General features: G+C 39.8%; 2 protein-coding genes and 1 long non-coding RNA gene across 6 annotated transcripts; 1 reads left to right on the top strand and 2 right to left on the bottom strand.

Annotated features, from left to right (window-relative positions):
• Positions 1-201: 201 nt before the first annotated feature.
• Positions 202-10303, bottom strand: LOC105012008 (H-2 class II histocompatibility antigen, A-Q alpha chain-like). Of its 3 annotated transcripts, XR_003782175.2 has the most exons (5): positions 9443-10303; positions 4489-4728; positions 1465-1746; positions 1169-1291; positions 601-689 (listed from the first exon to the last, which is right to left on the bottom strand). XR_003782175.2 is itself a non-coding variant. In XM_029122192.2 (4 exons), the coding sequence occupies exons 1-4, from the start codon at positions 9513-9515 to the stop codon at positions 562-564; spliced, it is 723 nt and encodes a 240-aa protein (XP_028978025.2). In that variant the 5' UTR covers positions 9516-10292; the 3' UTR covers positions 202-561. The 3 variants fall into 3 exon arrangements, 2 of the variants coding, with proteins under 2 accessions (XP_028978025.2, XP_012990628.3); XM_029122192.2 differs by lacking the exon at positions 1169-1291 and having other exon boundaries at positions 202-689; positions 9443-10292; XM_013135174.4 differs by lacking the exon at positions 601-689 and having other exon boundaries at positions 1200-1372; positions 9443-10301.
• Positions 10304-13816: 3513 nt separating this feature from the next.
• LOC105012015 lies at positions 13817-15352 on the bottom strand. The gene is made up of 4 exons (XR_828124.2): positions 15293-15352; positions 14482-14554; positions 14012-14193; positions 13817-13835 (listed from the first exon to the last, which is right to left on the bottom strand). It is a non-coding gene; the product is annotated as an uncharacterized LOC105012015 (long non-coding RNA).
• Positions 13970-18608, top strand: LOC106023666 (H-2 class II histocompatibility antigen, A-S beta chain-like). Of its 2 annotated transcripts, XM_029122189.2 has the most exons (5): positions 13970-14160; positions 14504-14764; positions 15301-15582; positions 17652-17774; positions 18026-18608. In XM_029122189.2, exons 1-5 carry the CDS (start codon positions 13977-13979, stop codon positions 18046-18048), a joined length of 873 nt encoding a protein of 290 aa, XP_028978022.2. In that variant the 5' UTR covers positions 13970-13976; the 3' UTR covers positions 18049-18608. The 2 variants fall into 2 exon arrangements, with proteins under 2 accessions (XP_028978022.2, XP_034150005.1); XM_034294114.1 differs by lacking the exons at positions 13970-14160; positions 14504-14764 and having other exon boundaries at positions 14906-15582.
• Positions 18609-18826: the final 218 nt, after the last annotated feature.

Raw genomic sequence — 18826 nt, 5'->3', positions numbered from 1 at the left:
AGTCTTTAACATGGACAGTAGGACCTATTAGACATTCCCTGTCCAAGTCATCTCAATAACTGAATTAGTTCCACCGAAATTACATTTTCTTCAGATTGTCATTCATTTTCATAAACTCTTTTCTATGACACAAAAACAAGAGATAGGTAAATGAAGCTCATGGCTATAGCATTCCTACCATTTCATTTTCTCCACATTCTGTTGTGTTAAGGACAGAGGCGTTGCTAGGATCACAATACATTCGTGGCTTGGACTCAAACTGTGAATGCTGTCAAAGGCATTTGTAGAAAGTACTGATTAAAATCTCTTAATACTTATGTACACGAGATATTTCAATTTTCAATAAATTGGCCCACATTTCTAAAATGCTTTGTCATTATGGGTGTAGATGAGGGTAAAAATTCCATTATGTAAGTAGTAAACATCATAATTACGAGTCTAAAACACCTAAAAAGCAGTCATTTGCCAAGCCAGACAGGCAGTAGCTCATAGGAGGGTGTAATGTCCAGTGAATCCAGAAGAGGGTGCAATGAGCCCACAGATTTAATCTGCTGCTTGCTGCTATATTTGTCTCTGGTTTCCTTTGACATAGAAGAATGTTCCAGTAGCGATTCCCAGTATCCCCAGAGTCAGACCCAGTCCACAGAACACAGCAGGACCCAGACTGGTACCAGGGGGCATCTCAAAATCTGTAGGAAGACATGGTTCACATAAATGTAATTACAAGAATTATCTTCCCTTATGAACAGTTTATGGAGGCATTAAGACAGTTATCTATGCTTTTGTTTGGTTTTCCTGGTCTCTGTCTCCAAATGCTAGAATGGAGGTCCAAATCATCAAATAAGTACTTAATTGAATGCAGAATTGGGCAGCAAATGATCTCATGCAATTAGTTACATGTTATCCAAAACAGTTATAGGCACCCAACATGAATGTGAACTCCAGGACAATTTCAGTTGCTTGGCATTTGTCCAACTAAACCCACCAATAACCAAACTGCATGAAAAGGGCATGATGGAATTCAAGTTATGTTGGATAGTGGCAATAAAGATGGAAAATATTATTCTTCAAACATAGGTAAACCTGTAATTTGGGTGACATATTCCTTTAATTATATTTACTTTTTTAATATATCTATTCATAGCCAAACAAAATCATCAAAACATACTTTGGGGAAATGGAATTGCGGGCTACGGCATGGCCCCATTGCATCAGCACCGCAGCTGATGTCAGATGGTTGAAGATTTACCAAGATTGACCGGTCCCATTCTTACTCCACGGTCCGCTTTACCCGGAAATATTTAGCGGGTACACACTCGACGAGGTAATTTATTCCCCAACTATACCACAGTCAAGTTTGCAGGTGCCTGATCTGAATATAAGGAGTCACAAGGAGTCACTAGTGCACCCCCACACCCAGGCAAGTGTAAATGTTACGCTATAAAACACTGTATATTTATTCACCCCATATCTTGGTTAAGGGGTTGTCCAGGGCTGGGTGCTCCACAGTACAGGTGTAGATGTCGCCCTCTTCTGGGGTGAAAGTCAAGGTGGAGAAATGATAGAAAGTGTTGTCGCTGTTGGTTGCATATCTGCCCGCTTCCGCCCTCTCTGTGATGTTCTCGTCATTCTTTGTCCATTTCACTTGGACAGGGGGAGGGAAGAAATTATTGACAAAGCAGACAAGTGAGTTTCTTGTACCCTGTGCCACCTCTTCTTTGGGATACAGCATTACATCAGGGCGAACTGTGGAAGGAAGTCAAAGAAAAAAGAATATGGCTGTGTGTTATGATTTATGATTGCGGGTTAGCAATCCATTCAGACCAGCAGCTAAGTACAAGAAAAATACAATTTGGAATATAAATACATGTGAAAGTAGGTACTCCGCCTGGAAAGTGTTTTTTGTTTACGTATTTAGACATGGATGTTTGAGGTAACTTCCAACAGCATCATTGATTAAACAGAATGGTTAAAGAAAATCTGGGTTATGACATTGTAGAGTCAAAACCCAGATCTCAATCCTACTGAAATGCTGAGCGGGATTTGAACCGGGCCATGAATTCAAAAAGCCTTTGAACATGACAGTTTATCGAGCAAAACGGAGTGGCCAAAAGTGTCTCCCAGTCAAAGTAAGAGAATAGATAGTTACAAGAAACGGCTACGTTAGGTTATTTCAGCCAAAGGGGCAACGCAGCTGTTGAAGTTACGCATGTACTTATTTTGTTCACATTATGATATTGCATTTCTGTTAATTTTTTATGAGTACATGATGGCAAAGTATATATCTTTCAGTGCTATTTGCAATTTACTTCAGTCACCTTAATCTGTTGATAGTGTGAAGAATACATATCCATATCCAAATATGTAGAACCAGACAACTTGTCTGTGGGTGTACTGTCTTTAACATTACTACATATATATACATACAGAGCCGGCCTGTCCATTAGGCAATATAGGCGGTCGCCTAGGGCCCTACCTTTCAAGGGGGGCCCCCAATCTTATGACGTTCATAATAAATATTTTATTAATAATGTTACTAAAAGCTTGGGTGAGCACTTTTAGACGAATCATTGCGTGGACCTTACTAAACAGGATACAGTTCACAAAGACGGTAGCTACAAAAATACCCAGACCCACTACATACATTAAAAGGATAGCTCTGTAGGCTACAGTTCATACATGACAAATATTCATATGTAGGCTGTTGCTACACTTAATACACATTTATAAACTTAAATATTGAAATTGTCATCTCATGTGCTTTCTCTTCCTTCATAAAATTTTAATTCTTCAAGTTTTTTACTCGATGGGGCCAATTTTCATAATCTTGCCTAGGGCCCCACAACCCCACAAAAAATTAAGAGACCATTGCACCTTTGCTTTTCCTTTCCAAAAAATGTTGAAAAGGAAAGTTTTGATTGAGGAACAGAAGCCTTCAATTTGCAGTGGTTTCTTAATTGTAACCCTTCTGTTCCTCACTCAAAACCTTCCTTTTGGACTTTTTTGGAAAGGAAAGAAAAAGGTGCAGTGGTCTCTTAATTTTTTACGGAGCTATATATCTATATATAAATATATAATATATATATATAGACAGATAGCTGTGAGAATTTGTGAATTACCTACACACCTGAATAAATGACTCCTAATGTCTGACATTCATAGTCAAAGCAATAGACAAACACACTGTTATTTAACAAAGAACAAACTAAAATGTGTAGTTTTACATGTCTTTATTGAACACATTGGTAAAATAAAACAAAATTGGCTAGGACTGGGCGATAATTCAAATAATATTGTTATCGAAATTTTTAAATGATTAAATAATGAAAATCACGTAATCTTTGATATTGTGATATAGCTAATTTTGCTTTGTGCAATTCTTATAAAAAAAGCCTTCGCAAGCTTCACCCGGGAAGTGTACTTGCATAGTCCAATTTGAAAGGGCAATAAGTGCAGACCCATTAGCGGCTCTCCTATCAGATTTCAGACATACAGTGGATATAAAAAGTCTACACACCCCTGTTAAAATGACAGGTTCTTGTGATGTAAACGAACAAGACAAAGATACATCATGTCAGAACTTTTTACACCTTTAATGTGACTTATAACATGAACAATTCAATTGAAAAACAACCTGAAATCTTTGAGTGGGATTTTTTTTTTTTTAACTCACAATAACCTGGTTGCATAAGTGTGCACACCCTTAAACTAATACTTTGTTGAAGCACCTTTTGATATTTCAGTCTTTTTGGGTAGGAGTCTATTAGCATGGCATATCTTGACGTGGCAATATTTGCCCACTCTTCTTTGCAAAAGCGCTCCAAATCTGTCAGATTAAGAGGACATCTCCTGTGCACAGCCCTCTTCAGATCAACCCTCAGATGTTCAATTGGATTCAGGTCTGGGCTCTCGCTGGGCCATTCCAAAACATCAATCTTCTTCTGGTGAAATCATGCTTTTGTGGATTTGGATGTGTGCTTTGGGTCGTTGTCGTGCTGAAAAGTGAACTTCACCTTCAGCTTCTAACGGACACCCGAAGGTTTTGTGCTAAAATTGCCTCGTATTTGGAACTGTTCTTAATTCCCTCCAGTTCCTGCTGAAGAAAAAGAGCCCCAAAGCATGATGCTGCCACCACCATGCTTCACTGTGGGTATGGTGATCTTTGGGTGATGTGCAGTGTTGTTTTTGCCCCAAACATACCTTTTGGAATTAAGGTATTAAGACCTACAGTAGGTCCTGTAAAGAAATCTGTGGACTGACCGAAATTGGGCTGTGCACAGGAGATCCTCGTCCGTCACTTCACTGACCTGGAACACTTAAGTGTTCTCAAATGCAATATCCAGATGTTCTAGGTGTCTAAACCCAAACGACTTACTGCTGTAAGCCAAGCAAAAGGTGCTTCCAGATACATTAAAACGTTTTTTTCTCTCAAATACTGTTGTTTACTATATTATTAAAAATGTCCACTATAATAGAAATGTACTGTACCTTTAGCTTCCTGGGTCTCCTTACTGAAGATGCTGATTTCCCTTTCTGCTCGTTGACTTTCCTGCTCTGCATATGTCAGGCAAATAGGACAATCGACAGGCGTTGCAAAGTCTGGCAATGTTGTCACTGTTGCGTTTTTCTTTAAATCAACATATCCATATTCTTCATCGTCTACTAGGATGATCATATTGAATTGCTCAGTTTCCGAACAGGCCTTTATGACATCATATACGTGAACGGCTGTAGAGGAGGAGGGCAGAATGAATCATCAATTTCATTATATTCACTCCAACACATCATTTTTGCAATGTAACAAGTGGCTTTCTGTACAGGGAAAAGGGGTTACTTTCTCATAATGAATGTATTTTCTCATAATAAATCTTAAACCGTAAACAATTATTTTATTATTAAATAATTACATGGTTACAAAAAGTAAATGCGTATTAACAAGAAGGAAATACGGTGCCCTCCAAAACTAATGCCCCCTTGGTAAAGTCTATAGAAAAAGGTTACAGAAAATTTTTATTGTTATTTAATAGCTTGATGTTACACTCAAAATAGAAGAAATCTAACCTCTAACTAATTTAAAATGATTCAAAGAACAAAAAACAGTATTAATCAATAAATGAATCTGTAATTGTACTGTTGTTAACTACTATACCTCTGCCTTTGTGGTTGAACTACAGCATATGGTTATAGAGACTTGACAACCAACATGTTGACCACAAAACCCACCCTGCAACATTTCCTCAAGATAGGCTTTAATAATTTAAAGTATTACAGTATCAGTATGTGAAATACACTACCGGTCAGAAGTTTCAAAACACAGTCCATGTCCGGTGAATAACCTGAAATAGTGTTAAGATACGCATAAACTGGCAGAGGTTAGAAAAAAACTGAAGAATAATGTACATTTCAGAGTTATAAAGAAAGGCCTTTTCAGGGTACAAGTCATGGATTAACAGTTTACAGCTGTTCTGCAGCAATGGAAGCAAATTAAGCCTTGAAATTTGATGCTGACAATTCCTACAGGTGTCATGATTTTTGTTGATTACTTACAAAACCTCTCTCTGCTTAAAAGCACCATCAAAAAGGCGCTTGGAAACTGGAGAGAACTCTGAGAAGAGGTCTGGCAGACCCAAATCCAAAACAGATTCAGAAGACGTTACTGAGAGTCGACAGCTTGTGTGATAGGCGGCTCAAAGCATAACAGTTTTACTGATTGAAGTAAGCAAGTCTCAGTTTCAGGAGAAGACTTCAAGTTGCAGGTTTGACAGGTCAAGTGGCAGTAAGAAAGCCTTTGCTAAGATGGTAAAATAGGAAAAAGATGCTTGCCTGGGGCATGAAGCATTGCCAGTGGAATATTGAAGGCTGGAAGAAGGTATTATGTACCAATGAATCAGAACGCGACAAAGTTTACAAATGTATCCAAAATGTGTCTCCATAATTGCTATGTACAGTGAGTATTGAAAAGAATCACCCCCCCTTTAGAATAATCACATTTTGTTGCTTTGCAGCCTGAAATGAAAATGGACAAACCATATTTTTGTTTTATTCAGCTGTATTTACAACATATAACATCCAAGTGAAAGATATAACACCAACTTGTCGGAAAAAAAAACATTGCAAATTAAAAAACAGAATCACTGAGTTGGAAAAAGAATCACCCCCCTCCTAAAAATGACTTGTAAACCCAACCAGGTATAGTTAATCACCTTCTCAATAGCACACAAATCCAATTGACTTTCAACTGTGATCAGATGTGGTCATTTTGATTAGCTCAGCATGAAACAAGATTTTCCTGAAGCATTTCAGTCCTTGGTAGTGCAACTGAAGAAAACAATCAACTATGGGTGGCAAGGCATTGTCAAAAAAATTCTAAGGCTTAATCAGTGCCTGGAAGCACAGTGAAGTCTATTAAGAAGTGGAAGGTATTTGGTACAACACAAACCCTCCCTGGGTCAGGTCGTCGCTCCAAACTTGATGAAAGAGCTAGGAGGAAACTGGTCAGAGAGGCTACCAAGAGGCCTACAGCAACTCTGAAGCAGTTGCAGGAATTCATGACAAAGAGTGGTCATTGTGTGCATGTGACAACAATATCATAAATTCTCCACAAATGTGGCTTGTATGGGAGGGTTGCAAGAAAAAAGCCACTCCTCAAGAAAGGCCACATGCAGTCACGACTGAGCTTTGCCAAAACGCACCTTGAAGATTCTAAGGCCAAGTGGAAAAAGGTGTTATGGTCAGATGAGACTAAAATTGAATTATTTGGTCTCAACGCCAAACGATATATCTAGCGAAAATCCAATACAGCTCACCATCCAAATAACACCATTCCTACAGTAAAGCATGGAGGTGGTAATATCATGTTATGGGGTTGTTTCTCTGCAGCAGGGACTGGCAAAATACTGTCAAATTCTTGAGGAAGATCTGCTGTTCTATGCCAGAAAGTTGTCAATGGGAAGAAGATTTACCTTCCAACATGACAATGACCGAAAGCACACAGCAAAACTGATCACACAGTGGTTGAAGGAGAAAATGGTGAATGTCCTTGCGTGGCCTAGTCAGAGCCTGGACTTAGACCCCATTGAAAATCTGTGGAATGACTTGAAGACAGCAGTCCACAAACGGTCACCATCAAATTGAACTGAACTTGAGCTGTTCTGCAAAGAAGAGTGGTCAAATATTGCAACATCTAGATGTGCAAAGTTAATAGAGACTTATCCCAACAGACTAAAGGCTATAATTAAAGCAAAAGGTGGCTCAACAAAATACTGACACAAGGGGGTGATCCTTTTTCCAACTCAGTGATAATGTTTATTTTTATTTTTTTATGACATGTTGGTGTATCTTTCACTTGGATGTTATAAGTTGCACTGAGTAAATACAGATGAATGAAACAAAAACTGTGTCTGTCCTCATTTCAGACTGCAAAGCAACAAAATGTGATTCTTTCAAAGGGGGGTGATTCTTTACTATACCCACTGCACATATTATTGTGTGTGTATGTGTGATCCAAATCTTCTGAAATCCCCTCAATGAGAGTAAAACCGTAAAAATAGGTCCCCACAAGGCTTTTTTGCCTGGTGTAATTTCCTGGTGGGGAAAGGGTTAGGTTTAGGAAAAAAATTATAATAGGGCATAGTGTTCAAATTTGTGTTACTTTAAATTGTAGTTGTAGTGACTATCATAGAATATCATGTCCATTAGCCACTTCGTTAAATGGTTATGGTGATGCTTGTCTCATTACGCGCATTAAATCAATTCAAGCCATGATTTAGTTTGCTGCTTTTTGCGGATGATGTGGTCCTGATGGCATCATCTATCTGTGACCTTCAGCACTCACTGGACCGGATTGCAGCCGAGTGCGAAGCAGTTGGGATGAGGATTAGCACCTCTAAATCTGAGGCCATGGTTCTCAGCAGGAAACCGATGGAGTGCCTCCTCCGGATAGGGAATGAGGCGTTACCCCAAGTAAAGGAGTTCAAGTATCTCGGGGTCTTGTTCACGAGTGAGGGGACAATGGAGCGGGAGATTGGCCAGAGAATCGGAAACAGCAGGGGCGGTATTGCATTCGCTTTACCGCCCCGTTGTGACGAAAAGAGAGCTGAGCCGGAAGGCAATGCTCTCGTTATACCGGTCAATTTTCCTTCTTACCCTCACCTATGGTCATGAAGGCTGGGTCATGACCGAAAGATCAAGATCGCGAGTACAAGCGGCTGAAATGGGTTTTCTCAGAAGGGTGGCTGGCTTCTCCCTTAGGGATAGGGTGAGAAGCTCAGCCATCCGTGAGGAACTCGGAGTAGAGCTGCTGCTCCTTTGCATCGAAAGGAGCCAGTTGAGGTGGTTCTGGCATCTGGTAAGGATGCCCCCAGGACGTCTTCCTAGGGAGGTGTTCCAGGCACGTCCAGCTGGGAGTAGACCTCGGGGTAGGTCCAGGACTAGGTGGAGAGATTATATCTCAACACTGGCCTGGGAACGCCTCGGTATCCCCCAGTCAGAGCTGGCAAATGTGGCTTGGGAAAGGAAAGTTTGGGGTCCCCTGCTGGAGCTGCTGCCCCCGCGACCCGGATGAAGAGGTGAAATGAGAGATGTCTAAATAATAACTGAACAGTGTTAGTCAAGTAATGATGATGTTATTATGTCTAAATAATAACTGAACAGTGTTAGTCAAGTAATGATGATGTTATTATGTCTAAATAATAACTGAACAGTGTTAGTCAAGTAATGATGATGTTACTATGTCTAAATAATAACTGAACAGTGTTAATCAAGTAATGATGATGTTATTATGTCTAAATAATAACTGAACAGTGTTAGTCAAGTAACAATGATGTTATTATGTCTAAATAATAACTGAACAGTGTTAGTCAAGTAATGATGATGTTATTATGTCTAAATAATAACTGAACAGTGTTAGTCAATTTGTCATACAGAATTGTTGATGTGTCACTATTTAGCCTTGAAAAAATCCTAACTCATCTGTCCCTGGCTTCCTCAACATGTGTAATTATGAATTAAGCATAAAGTATTTATCCACTGGGTTTCAAGTAAGTAAACTTCAGCCTAGTGATTAGAGGATCTTATTAGTAACCAAAATGTTTCTTGATTGCATCCCTTAGCAAGATGGTTACATCCAGTTGCTCCCAGATCACTCGTGAAAATTTAAATCTGTCTGCAGTTCACTTTCAATAACATTTGGATACAAATTGACTTTTTACTTGTTAATATGTATTTACACTTTGAATCTACTTTTTAACTTTTTGTAACCATGTAATTAAAAAGTAAATGCCTTGAAGTTAAATGGATCTGAAATGGGTTACCAAACATTTGTACTGAAGAATGTCCTTCAGTTATACATCATACTGATGAAGCATTTACCAAACATTTCATTACAAACATATATTATAAAGAACTATGAGCTTATGTCTCATGCATGATGTGTTGTTCTTACCTGGTTCTTGTGCTGAAATCACCCCCAAAAGCAGAATCACAAACACAGAAGACATCATACCATCAATGCTCATTGACTGCTGTGCTTGAGTGTTACAAGGTCTTCAATATCAAAGCTAGATTTCAGATAATCCCTTCCTCTTTCTAGTTTGTTTTGACTATTAGACCAATGAAAAATACCCAGTGTGTTGTTTCTGGGTAAACCAGCTTTCTACAATTGTCATGCAAGCCAATTTTTTGTGCCACGTTCTGTCTCTTTCATTTCTGAATCATGGAAATGTTTTTACATACAACCCCTTCACCTCGAATTTTCTGTTCTCCTCATGATGTCGTTTTTGTTAGAAATTCTACCTGGCAACTGTCGGACCTCCCAGAGACGGGTGTGTTTAAATCATGTGAAACATATAAAAATCCTTTCTCACACAGTTGGACTCAACTAGCTATGTAACTTCCAAAGACAATTTATGGTTGTCACAGTTGTGGAGGCAGGACACGGGCACAGAGGCGAGGGAAAACACCCTCTTAATGCTCTTCTTGGCAAAACACAACAGAAAACTACAAAATCTGTCAGATTGACACAGAGAGACACAGCCGAGAACTGGGGCCTGTTGCACAAAACCAGGAAAAGGGATTAAGCCGGGATATTCAAGTTATCCTGGATGAATTTAGCTTTGACTTGGTTGCACAATAGCAGGTTGAATAAAACCCAGCCAAGAAACCCTGCCAAGAGATGTATTCTTTGCAGCTAGCCTGCTCCAGAGCCAGGCTAAGATTAATCCTGGAGTCCCAAAAATCAGCTGCCGCTCTGAACCGAAACTGTCTTTAACAGATGTTCCGTTGTCTTCTGAATGTGTTCTGCTTTATTGTTATTAACATGCATTACTTGTCACTATTGCTGTGACGAGTTTGATTTAAATCCTACTATTGCAGTTTAGTTGGTTTGAAATGGTTGATGAATTTGCAACAGTGATTTCAATGAAGTCAGCAATATATGAAGTCCCATTCACCTGTGTTCCTCCCTGCACCATGGCATGCCCATTTCTGAATGACGTTTTGGATGAAGAAATGCTGATATTGAGACGTGCTTTCAGACGTGAGAGGATGTTTCGGGATTGATCAGACCCCGACAAGTACCTGCATGAGAGGTATCGATTTACTGGAGATGGAATCCATTATTTGTGCAGACTGCTGGGTCCCAAAATTCAGCACCGCACAGCGCAAAGCCATGCTCTCACCATCCCACAGATGGTCTGTGTGGCACTACCTTTTTTTGCAAGCGGCATTTTTTATATGCCGCTTGACAAGTGCGCTGGACTGCACAAAGATCTGCACTGTTCTGCTGGGAGACAAGGGTTATGCCTGTGAGACATACCTTCTCACTCCCCTTGCAGACCCTCAGACAGCATCACAGCAAGGATACAATCTTGCCCATGCAAGAACAAGGGCCCAAATTGAGATGGCATTTGGCCTTCTCAAGTCACGATTTCAGTGTCTCCACCACCTGAGGGTCACCCCAGACAGGGCCTGTGACATTACTGTAGCCTGCACGGTCCTTCATAAAATTGCCTGTCTGAGGAAGGAAAGGGGTCCAGCAGTGGCACCGGAGATTGAGTGGGACAATGCAGCTATATTCCCAGATGACATTAATGGCAGGCTGGTCAGAGACCAATACATTAATTATTTCAGATGAGTGATTTCATTGTCTTGTCCTTCTCTAATAGAGGATAGTTTGTGTTACTCCTTAATTAGGCCTAATGTTTTATTCAATATTATAGTAGTTTACTTTGGTTTCATAACCTCAATTTTCGTCTCACCTCACCGAGCCAATAACTTTGCATAGTGTAGTGTACATTCATCACACAGAGAACACCACTATGCTTCTTAAGCTTTTTATTTTAATGCTGTCACTTGTCAGTTTGGAGCTTGGGAGAGAGAAAGAAAATCATGATTAATACATTGTTTTACAGATATGCTTACAGTGTGGATTGAAGTCACTAACTTCATTTTCTAGTTTCTGGATCTCCAGATCCAGTTTCCTCAGTGTTTTCTTCTTGTTTCTATACCAAGGTCCAGATCCTGGGGAGTCCTTTTGCTTACAGCAATCTGTGCATCTGCCAGCTCTATTTGCTTGTTCAGATGTCGTGTATACAGGCATCTTACAGTTTGTGAATTCTGTAAACCACCCATTGATCAGCACAGCAGGAATTGTGCATAATTTAGATTTCCATTAGCCCATACTTACTATGTTGCCAGGCTGGCTGTCAGACTGTACTGCGTCTGGATCCTGTTACATACATTTCTGAGTGCTACATCACTGACTTCTCATCCATTATGGGCTATATATGCATTTCCATAAGATTGACATGATACAACATGCTTTCTGGAGTCCAGTGACACAGTCTCCTCATCATCAGCTGCAGCAGCCCCTTCCCCCTGCCATATTAAATACAATTTGCATTGACAGGATGTGCCAACCCATATGCTTTTAATAAATAATACTCACTGGATCATCGTCTGGTGGCAGGAGAGGGACTGTGTCGCCGGTCAGACAGTCCACATATGCCCATAAATGGTTGATTGTGTTTGATGTGCAGTACTGGAAAATTTACCTTGTATGAAGAGGGCAGTTTCTGCAGGTGGAACAGAGCCTGTAGCTGTGCCACCCTGAATCCCTTCCATCACAGGCCTTCATGGTTTAAATCAAGGGCCATTTCCTCAGCTGGGGTGAAGTCTGGAGCTGGTGGCCCTCCCCAGTGCCAGACAAATGAGTCTTCTTCTTTACTGCTAAAATCCGTTTAGATAAAGTATGTGAGCAGGCATCTTATTTGCAAACTGTTAAGAATTACCAGCCTGCAAAATGTTTTTATATTTGATCTTGACTTGTTGCCAGGTTATTTTTTGCCCAGTCACCTTTGTTCTGTATGAACATTCATTGTAGGAAGATATTTTGAATTAGACATAGCGTCTAGAGATTTGTGCACATGGTTGTGAAACATATTCTCGCATTGTGAATAAGGGTTTGAAATTTAGCCTAGTCTTTAGGGTAAACTTCCAGAGGAACATTAATTCCCTCTGCTCACTTTTATGGCAAAGTAGGCTAAATAATAAAATGTTATCTATATTGTGCTTTACATGTTAGGCTACTCAAAGACACTTTACAGTACAACCAGCACATTTAGCACACAACAAGATACAGCACTGAAACCAACACATAAAACAAGCATATTAAAAGCAATTAAAACAGTGTACAACTTTGCTAGTAAGTAGATATTTTTAAATCCTTATGTATTCAGTCATCCTGGATTTCTTCATTCTACTATTGTGCAACAGGCCCCTGATGCGTAACAGGCCCCTGATGCGTAACAAGTCCCTGATGCGTAACAGGCCCCTGATGCGTAACAAGCCCCTGATGCGTAACAGGCCACAAACACACTTGGGACAAACAATGATTCACAACTGAACTCAGGAGGTGAGGGAAAGCTCTAAAGCAAATTACCAACCCCTTCCAAGGAGAGGCTTCGTCGTCTCCAGGGCGACCTCTGAGTAGAAGTTTGGGTGCTGGTGATTGTAATTCGGCAGCTTGTGCTCCCGAAAAAAAATAACTTCCTGAAAAAAACTATTCCCTCATCCCTACTCAAAATAGTACCGGCAAGTATGGTAAATGCTTTTCAGCATATATTTTCCTAAAACAACTATGCCAACAATGAAAAAAAAAGAAACCAAATACATTAACAAATGTGAGTTCAAAAATAAAATTGGTTAAAGACCATCATCATCTTCTTCTTCTGCTTATTCGGGGCCGGGTCGCGGGGGCAGCAGTCTAAGCAGGGATACCCAGACTTACCTCTCCCCAGACACTTCCTCCAGCTCTTCCGGGGGGACACCGAGGCGTTCCCATGCCAGCCAGGAGACATAGTCCCTCCAGCGTGTCCTAGGTCTTCCCCGGGGTCTCCTCCCGGTGGGACGGGACCGGAACATCTTCCCAGGAAGGCGTTCAGGAGGCATCCGAAAAAGATGCCCAAGCCACCTCAGCTGACCCCTCTCAATGTGGAGGAGCAGCGGCTCTACTCTGAGCTCCTCCCGGGTGACCGAGCTTCTCACCCTATCTCTAAGGGATCGCCCAGCCACCCTGCGGAGAAAGCTCATTTCGGCCGCCTGTATCCGGGATCTTGTCCTTTCAGTCATGACCCAAAGCTCATGACCATAGGTGAGAGTAGGAACGTAGATTGACCGGTAAATCGAGAGCTTCGCCTTGCGGCCCGATACATCGACCGCATTAATGCAGAAGCAGCACCGATCCATCTGTCAATCTCCCGTTCCATCCTTCCCTCACTCGTGAACAGGACCCCTAGATACTTCAACTCCTCCACTTGAGGCAGGCACTCTCCACCAACCTGAAGTGGGCAAGCCAATCACAGCTATGGTTAAAGATATATATTGTTATTTATTATGTGAGAATTTTCTTGTTGAACAGTGCAAGGAATCCCCAGAGTTAATGGGTAGATACTACTAAGACCTTGACCAGCTAGCAACAGATGACACATTTGAACACTGAAAATCTATTAGTTACCATGTTGCTTCCTATGGTCTTTAGTGTAATAACAATCAGATGTCTCTTTTGCCACTTTCATTCATGTGTACATGGGTGTACAGTCATGATGGCTTGCTTGCGGTCTTATTTGTTGTCCATAGGCATGATTTCAATCTTCACTCCAAATGGTAAGGACACATTTGAGTATAATCCATTTGTCTCTGCCAAAGAAAGTTATAAGACTCACTTTTTTATACTGCTGAAAGTATTATTATTTTTTCTTTAACTGTGTAACCTGTACTTGGTTTGGATTGTGTTGGCTGTATTATGAGACAGACTTTGGTCTGTAATTAGCTGATATTAATAGATATAATAAAAAAAAAAGATATACTCAAAATGTTTTAGAGATGTTTTTTTTTGAAAATATAAATACCTAATTACACGTTCTTGTGTAATCACATATAATTCAAATGTGGTGGAGTATAAAGATTTTGTAAATGTTTACATACTTTTATGTTTTTTCCTCTTCAGATGGGCATTTTTTCACCATCCACCATCTTTGTTTTTTCAGAGGGGAAGAAACTGAGTACATTTTAAGAGAAATTTCAGACATGACAAAGGTGTTGGAATACAACAGCACTCTCAAAAGATTCACTGGGTTTACCCGGTTAGGGATATATAATGCTGAGAGATTTAACAAAGATCCCTTACTTCTGGCCTTGTTGGAAGCTGTTTTAAATTTTTACTGCAAGGATTATAGGACCAACATATCTAAATTGGATGAATCCCATGGTAAGAATAACCACTCATCCAGGACAGTAGTTAAATAAAAGGAATGTGCCAAATATGTATTGGGCATTTATTTAGTTTTAGTATATAAATTCTGTTTAAGCACTATTTTGTTTATTGTAACATGAGGAAACTGCACAATTAACAGTTTATATGCAAATAGAGAGAGTACACAGGTTACCAAGTAACAGTGAATAATCTCTAAAACATTTGGAAGTACATTCGATACTTATAGAGGAATTGGTGGAGATAAGAATCTGCATGGTCATGCCATAAAAACAACCTATGTTCCTCATCCTTCCTACCCCCTGTTGTGTGTCTTTCTCTATCCTGTCCAAAGACCCGTTGTTCTGCATCCATCCCCCCGTCCTGCTGAAGATTCACATCAGCCCCTCATACTTCCTTTACCACAGCACAACCGACATTCCTTTTCTTATCTAAACATGGGGACTCAATACTTTAATCAATAAGAATACATCAGACATTTCTATAACAAACGCAGAAAATAATAGTTTGATAATTTTATTTTACCCTGTCAGTTGAGCCCTCTGTCCATCTTCGATCCATGAAGCCCCAAAGCAGCACACACACAACCATGCTAAAGTGCAGCGCCTATAAGTTCTTCCCCAAAAAGATCAGGGTGACCTGGTTGAGGGACGGACAGGAAGTGCCCTTGAACATGACGTCCACTGAGGAGCTGGCGAATGGTGACTGGTTCTACCAGATCCACTCCTACCTGCTGTTCACGCCCACACCTGGAGACAAGATCTCCTGCATGGTGGAACACCCCAGCCTCACCGAGCCCATGATCCTCCACTGGGGTAAGGATACGGATGTTTGGTTTTTAAGAGGGTAGAACAATAATTCATGCCACAAGAAGCTGAATGCTGGCAAACGGCGGATGACGAGCAGGATTGGGCATACAGTTGTGAAGCAACGAATTTGATTGCTATGAACAAAAGGTTGGAGCTAGGAATGGATACGTACCTCTGTTCCAAACAGCCTCTGGAACAAAGGGATGTCTGGCTGTATGATTGTCACGTGTCGTTCTATCAATCGAAGTTAGTACCTTTCTATAAAAGGGGGATATAAACAGTCATTAGTTTTACTAAACAAAATACATCTCTAAAGATGAACCGTTAGAGCTGAAAAATCTATTTATTTTGTTTGGGTTAAACCTAAAGTAATGGTTAAACCAAAAGTAATGTTTTGTGTACTCACTTTTGTCCAAAATAACACCTAAAGGCACTTTTACTCTAATCTCAAATCATTATCCATTATTTTGGATGGAAATCTACATGGGTCCTAATGAAATTGATAAATAATCTATGAAAAATGAATCTTCAAACAAATACTTGCACTAACCAGAATTCAATAGAAAATCAGTGACTTGGACCTCTTAGATTTAACAGCAGATGCTGACTCAAAAGTTTTCTGAATAGCACAGGATGATCAGGTGAACCAAAGTAGACCATACAGAGGCATTTGTTACTAGGAGTTAGAAAATTTATGAATAACAAATGCTAAACTAGGCTACAATAATCCCACACCTTATCTGATATTACTAAGCTATTTAATGTGATTATTTGCAGACCAACAGATAACAAACACCCTCTCACAGATTTACAAACAGATTTACAAACTTACAAACCTTGAAATACAAAACGTTAGGATGAATTTATACACGTAGATTACCCAACTGCACCTTTTTAAAATGTGTTCCCATTTCACTTAATATATATAGAAGCACAAAAATGGAGATCGATTTCTATCAAACTGTTGTAAGCATGTAAGTAGCAAGTCACAAATATATTCTGCGAGTCATAAATATATAATGCAACTGTCAAATAAAAATCACAATCAATAAACCTACAAATAAATGAAAACTGCAAAAACATCTGCAAAAAAAAAACTGCAGCACATGCTGCAACTGAAAAGATTTAGGGAGTGAGTCGTCCGCGCACGTAGACAGACGACGCGTCAGAGTTAGTGACACGCGTGATGAACACAGATGGGCACGTGTCAACTGGAAAGGCCACTATAGAGCAAAGGGGCATGTGCTCTGGACAAGTTGAGTTCCACATTTCTGAATGATCAGAAAATACTAGCATGAAAAAAAGTACAATCTTGCTAAGGCTAGGATTACGTTTATAATAGGTTTAGGTTAGGTTTATAAGGGATTGGTAAGTGTTAAAGTTAGAGATAGAATGAGGTTGCAGGTTTGGGTTAGTGTTAGTAGACAGTTCATTGAAATATTCTTGATAGTCTGTAGATGGCCTGTAATGAAATTATACAAGCACATTTGGGTTTTTTAGTCACCTCCTTGAGCGTTATACAATGGGCGCTTGCTGTGATCTTAGTTGGTCGCCCAATGGCAGTGGTGCTGACTTTTTTCAATTTGTACACAATCTATCTGACTGTGGAGTTATGGGTTAATAAATGCTTTTGTCTTTGTAAATGCTTTTGTAGACTTTTCTAGCCTAATGAGCATTAACAACTCTTCTCCTAAGGTGTTTTTATTTTGAAATGTATTTTGACTGAGCCATATTCCACTTCAACAGATCTCTGCTCTTAAGTCCAAGGTTTTGTTAGTAATCATTTATAGTGGGGGTTTTTATATGACAGGGCAAAACTAACCCAGACCTGAACATTCACCGGAAACACCTGACTTCAGTTACCCACTTAACAAAATGTCATCATCTTAGTGGTTCAAATATTTCTTCCAACCAATGTGTTCAATGAAGTGCAACTTGTTCTGTGTTCTTTGTTGAATCACACTGTGTTCATTAATTGTTATGACTTAGATGAATATCAGACTATATTTTAGGTGCTATCCACATGAAACATACTTTTTTTGTGTGAAAATAATTCTTTGTACCTTTCACTGCAGATGCGTCCCTGCCTGAGTCTGAGAGGAATAAGATAATGATTGGAGTGTCTGGTCTGGTACTGGGGGTGATCTTTACTGCTGCCGGACTCATCCACTACCACAATGGGAGAAAGTACAGTGGTGGTGAGACTTACATACATTCCACTATGAAATAACATCTCATAGTTTATTGATGGTGAGACATCCACAATCCTGTATTATATATACAGTGTCATCAGGTCAGGTTTCTGGTGGCATGACATGCTCTATGGTCAAATTAAAGCACGGCTCCTGCGCTACCAGTGTTGATGAATGATAAATCACTGCCAATCTCAGTTAATCATTCAAAATTAAAATTTGAAATATTTGTTTTATTTTTTTCTCCAACATGTCAGCCATTCCTGTAACCACTCAGTAACTACATTACTCTGAAGGCTGTGATCTACATTATGCTGAAGGCTGTGATCTACATTACTCTGAAGGCTGCGATCTACATTACTCTGAAGGCTGCGATCTACATTACTCTGAAGGCTGTGATCTACATTACTCTGAAGGCTGTGATCTACATTACTCTGAAGGCTGTGATCTACATTACTCTGAAGGCTGTGATCTACATTACTCTGAAGGCTGTGATCTACATTACTCTGAAGGCTGTGATCTACATTACTCTGAAGGCTGTGATCTACATTACTCTGAAGGCTGTGATCTACATTACTCTGAAGGCGGTGATCTACATTACTCTGAAGGCTGTGATCTACATTACTCTGAAGGCTGTGATCTACATTACTCTGAAGGCTGTGATCTACATTACTCTGAAGGCTGTGATCTACATTACTCTGAAGGCTGTGATCTACATTACTCTGAAGGCTGTGATCTACATTACTCTGAAGGCTGTGATCCTCCCAGATGGAAGTATGTGGGTGTACGTCAAAAAAAGTCCAATATGTAGGGAAACAGGGTTTCAACTCTTACTGCTGTTACTTTTATTATGTTCTACTTCTATTTATTTGTATCTGTCTATATGGCATATTGTTAAAGTGACATTTAGTTCTGCTTTATATTGAGTTTTAGAAAACTGTAACTCAGTTTTCTAAAATATACTGTTGTAAGGGGACATTGTTTTCATGTTTCATGGGAAATATTTGAGTTGAAAAGGACTTAAATATGTTGCTTGCATAAGTATGCAACACCCTTCC

This window comes from Esox lucius, chromosome 9 (genome assembly GCF_011004845.1).
Source record: "Esox lucius isolate fEsoLuc1 chromosome 9, fEsoLuc1.pri, whole genome shotgun sequence".
Lineage (NCBI taxonomy): Eukaryota > Metazoa > Chordata > Actinopteri > Esociformes > Esocidae > Esox > Esox lucius.
The sequence above is the reverse complement of the archived record's forward strand: the minus strand, read 5'-3'. Positions and strand labels throughout refer to the sequence as shown.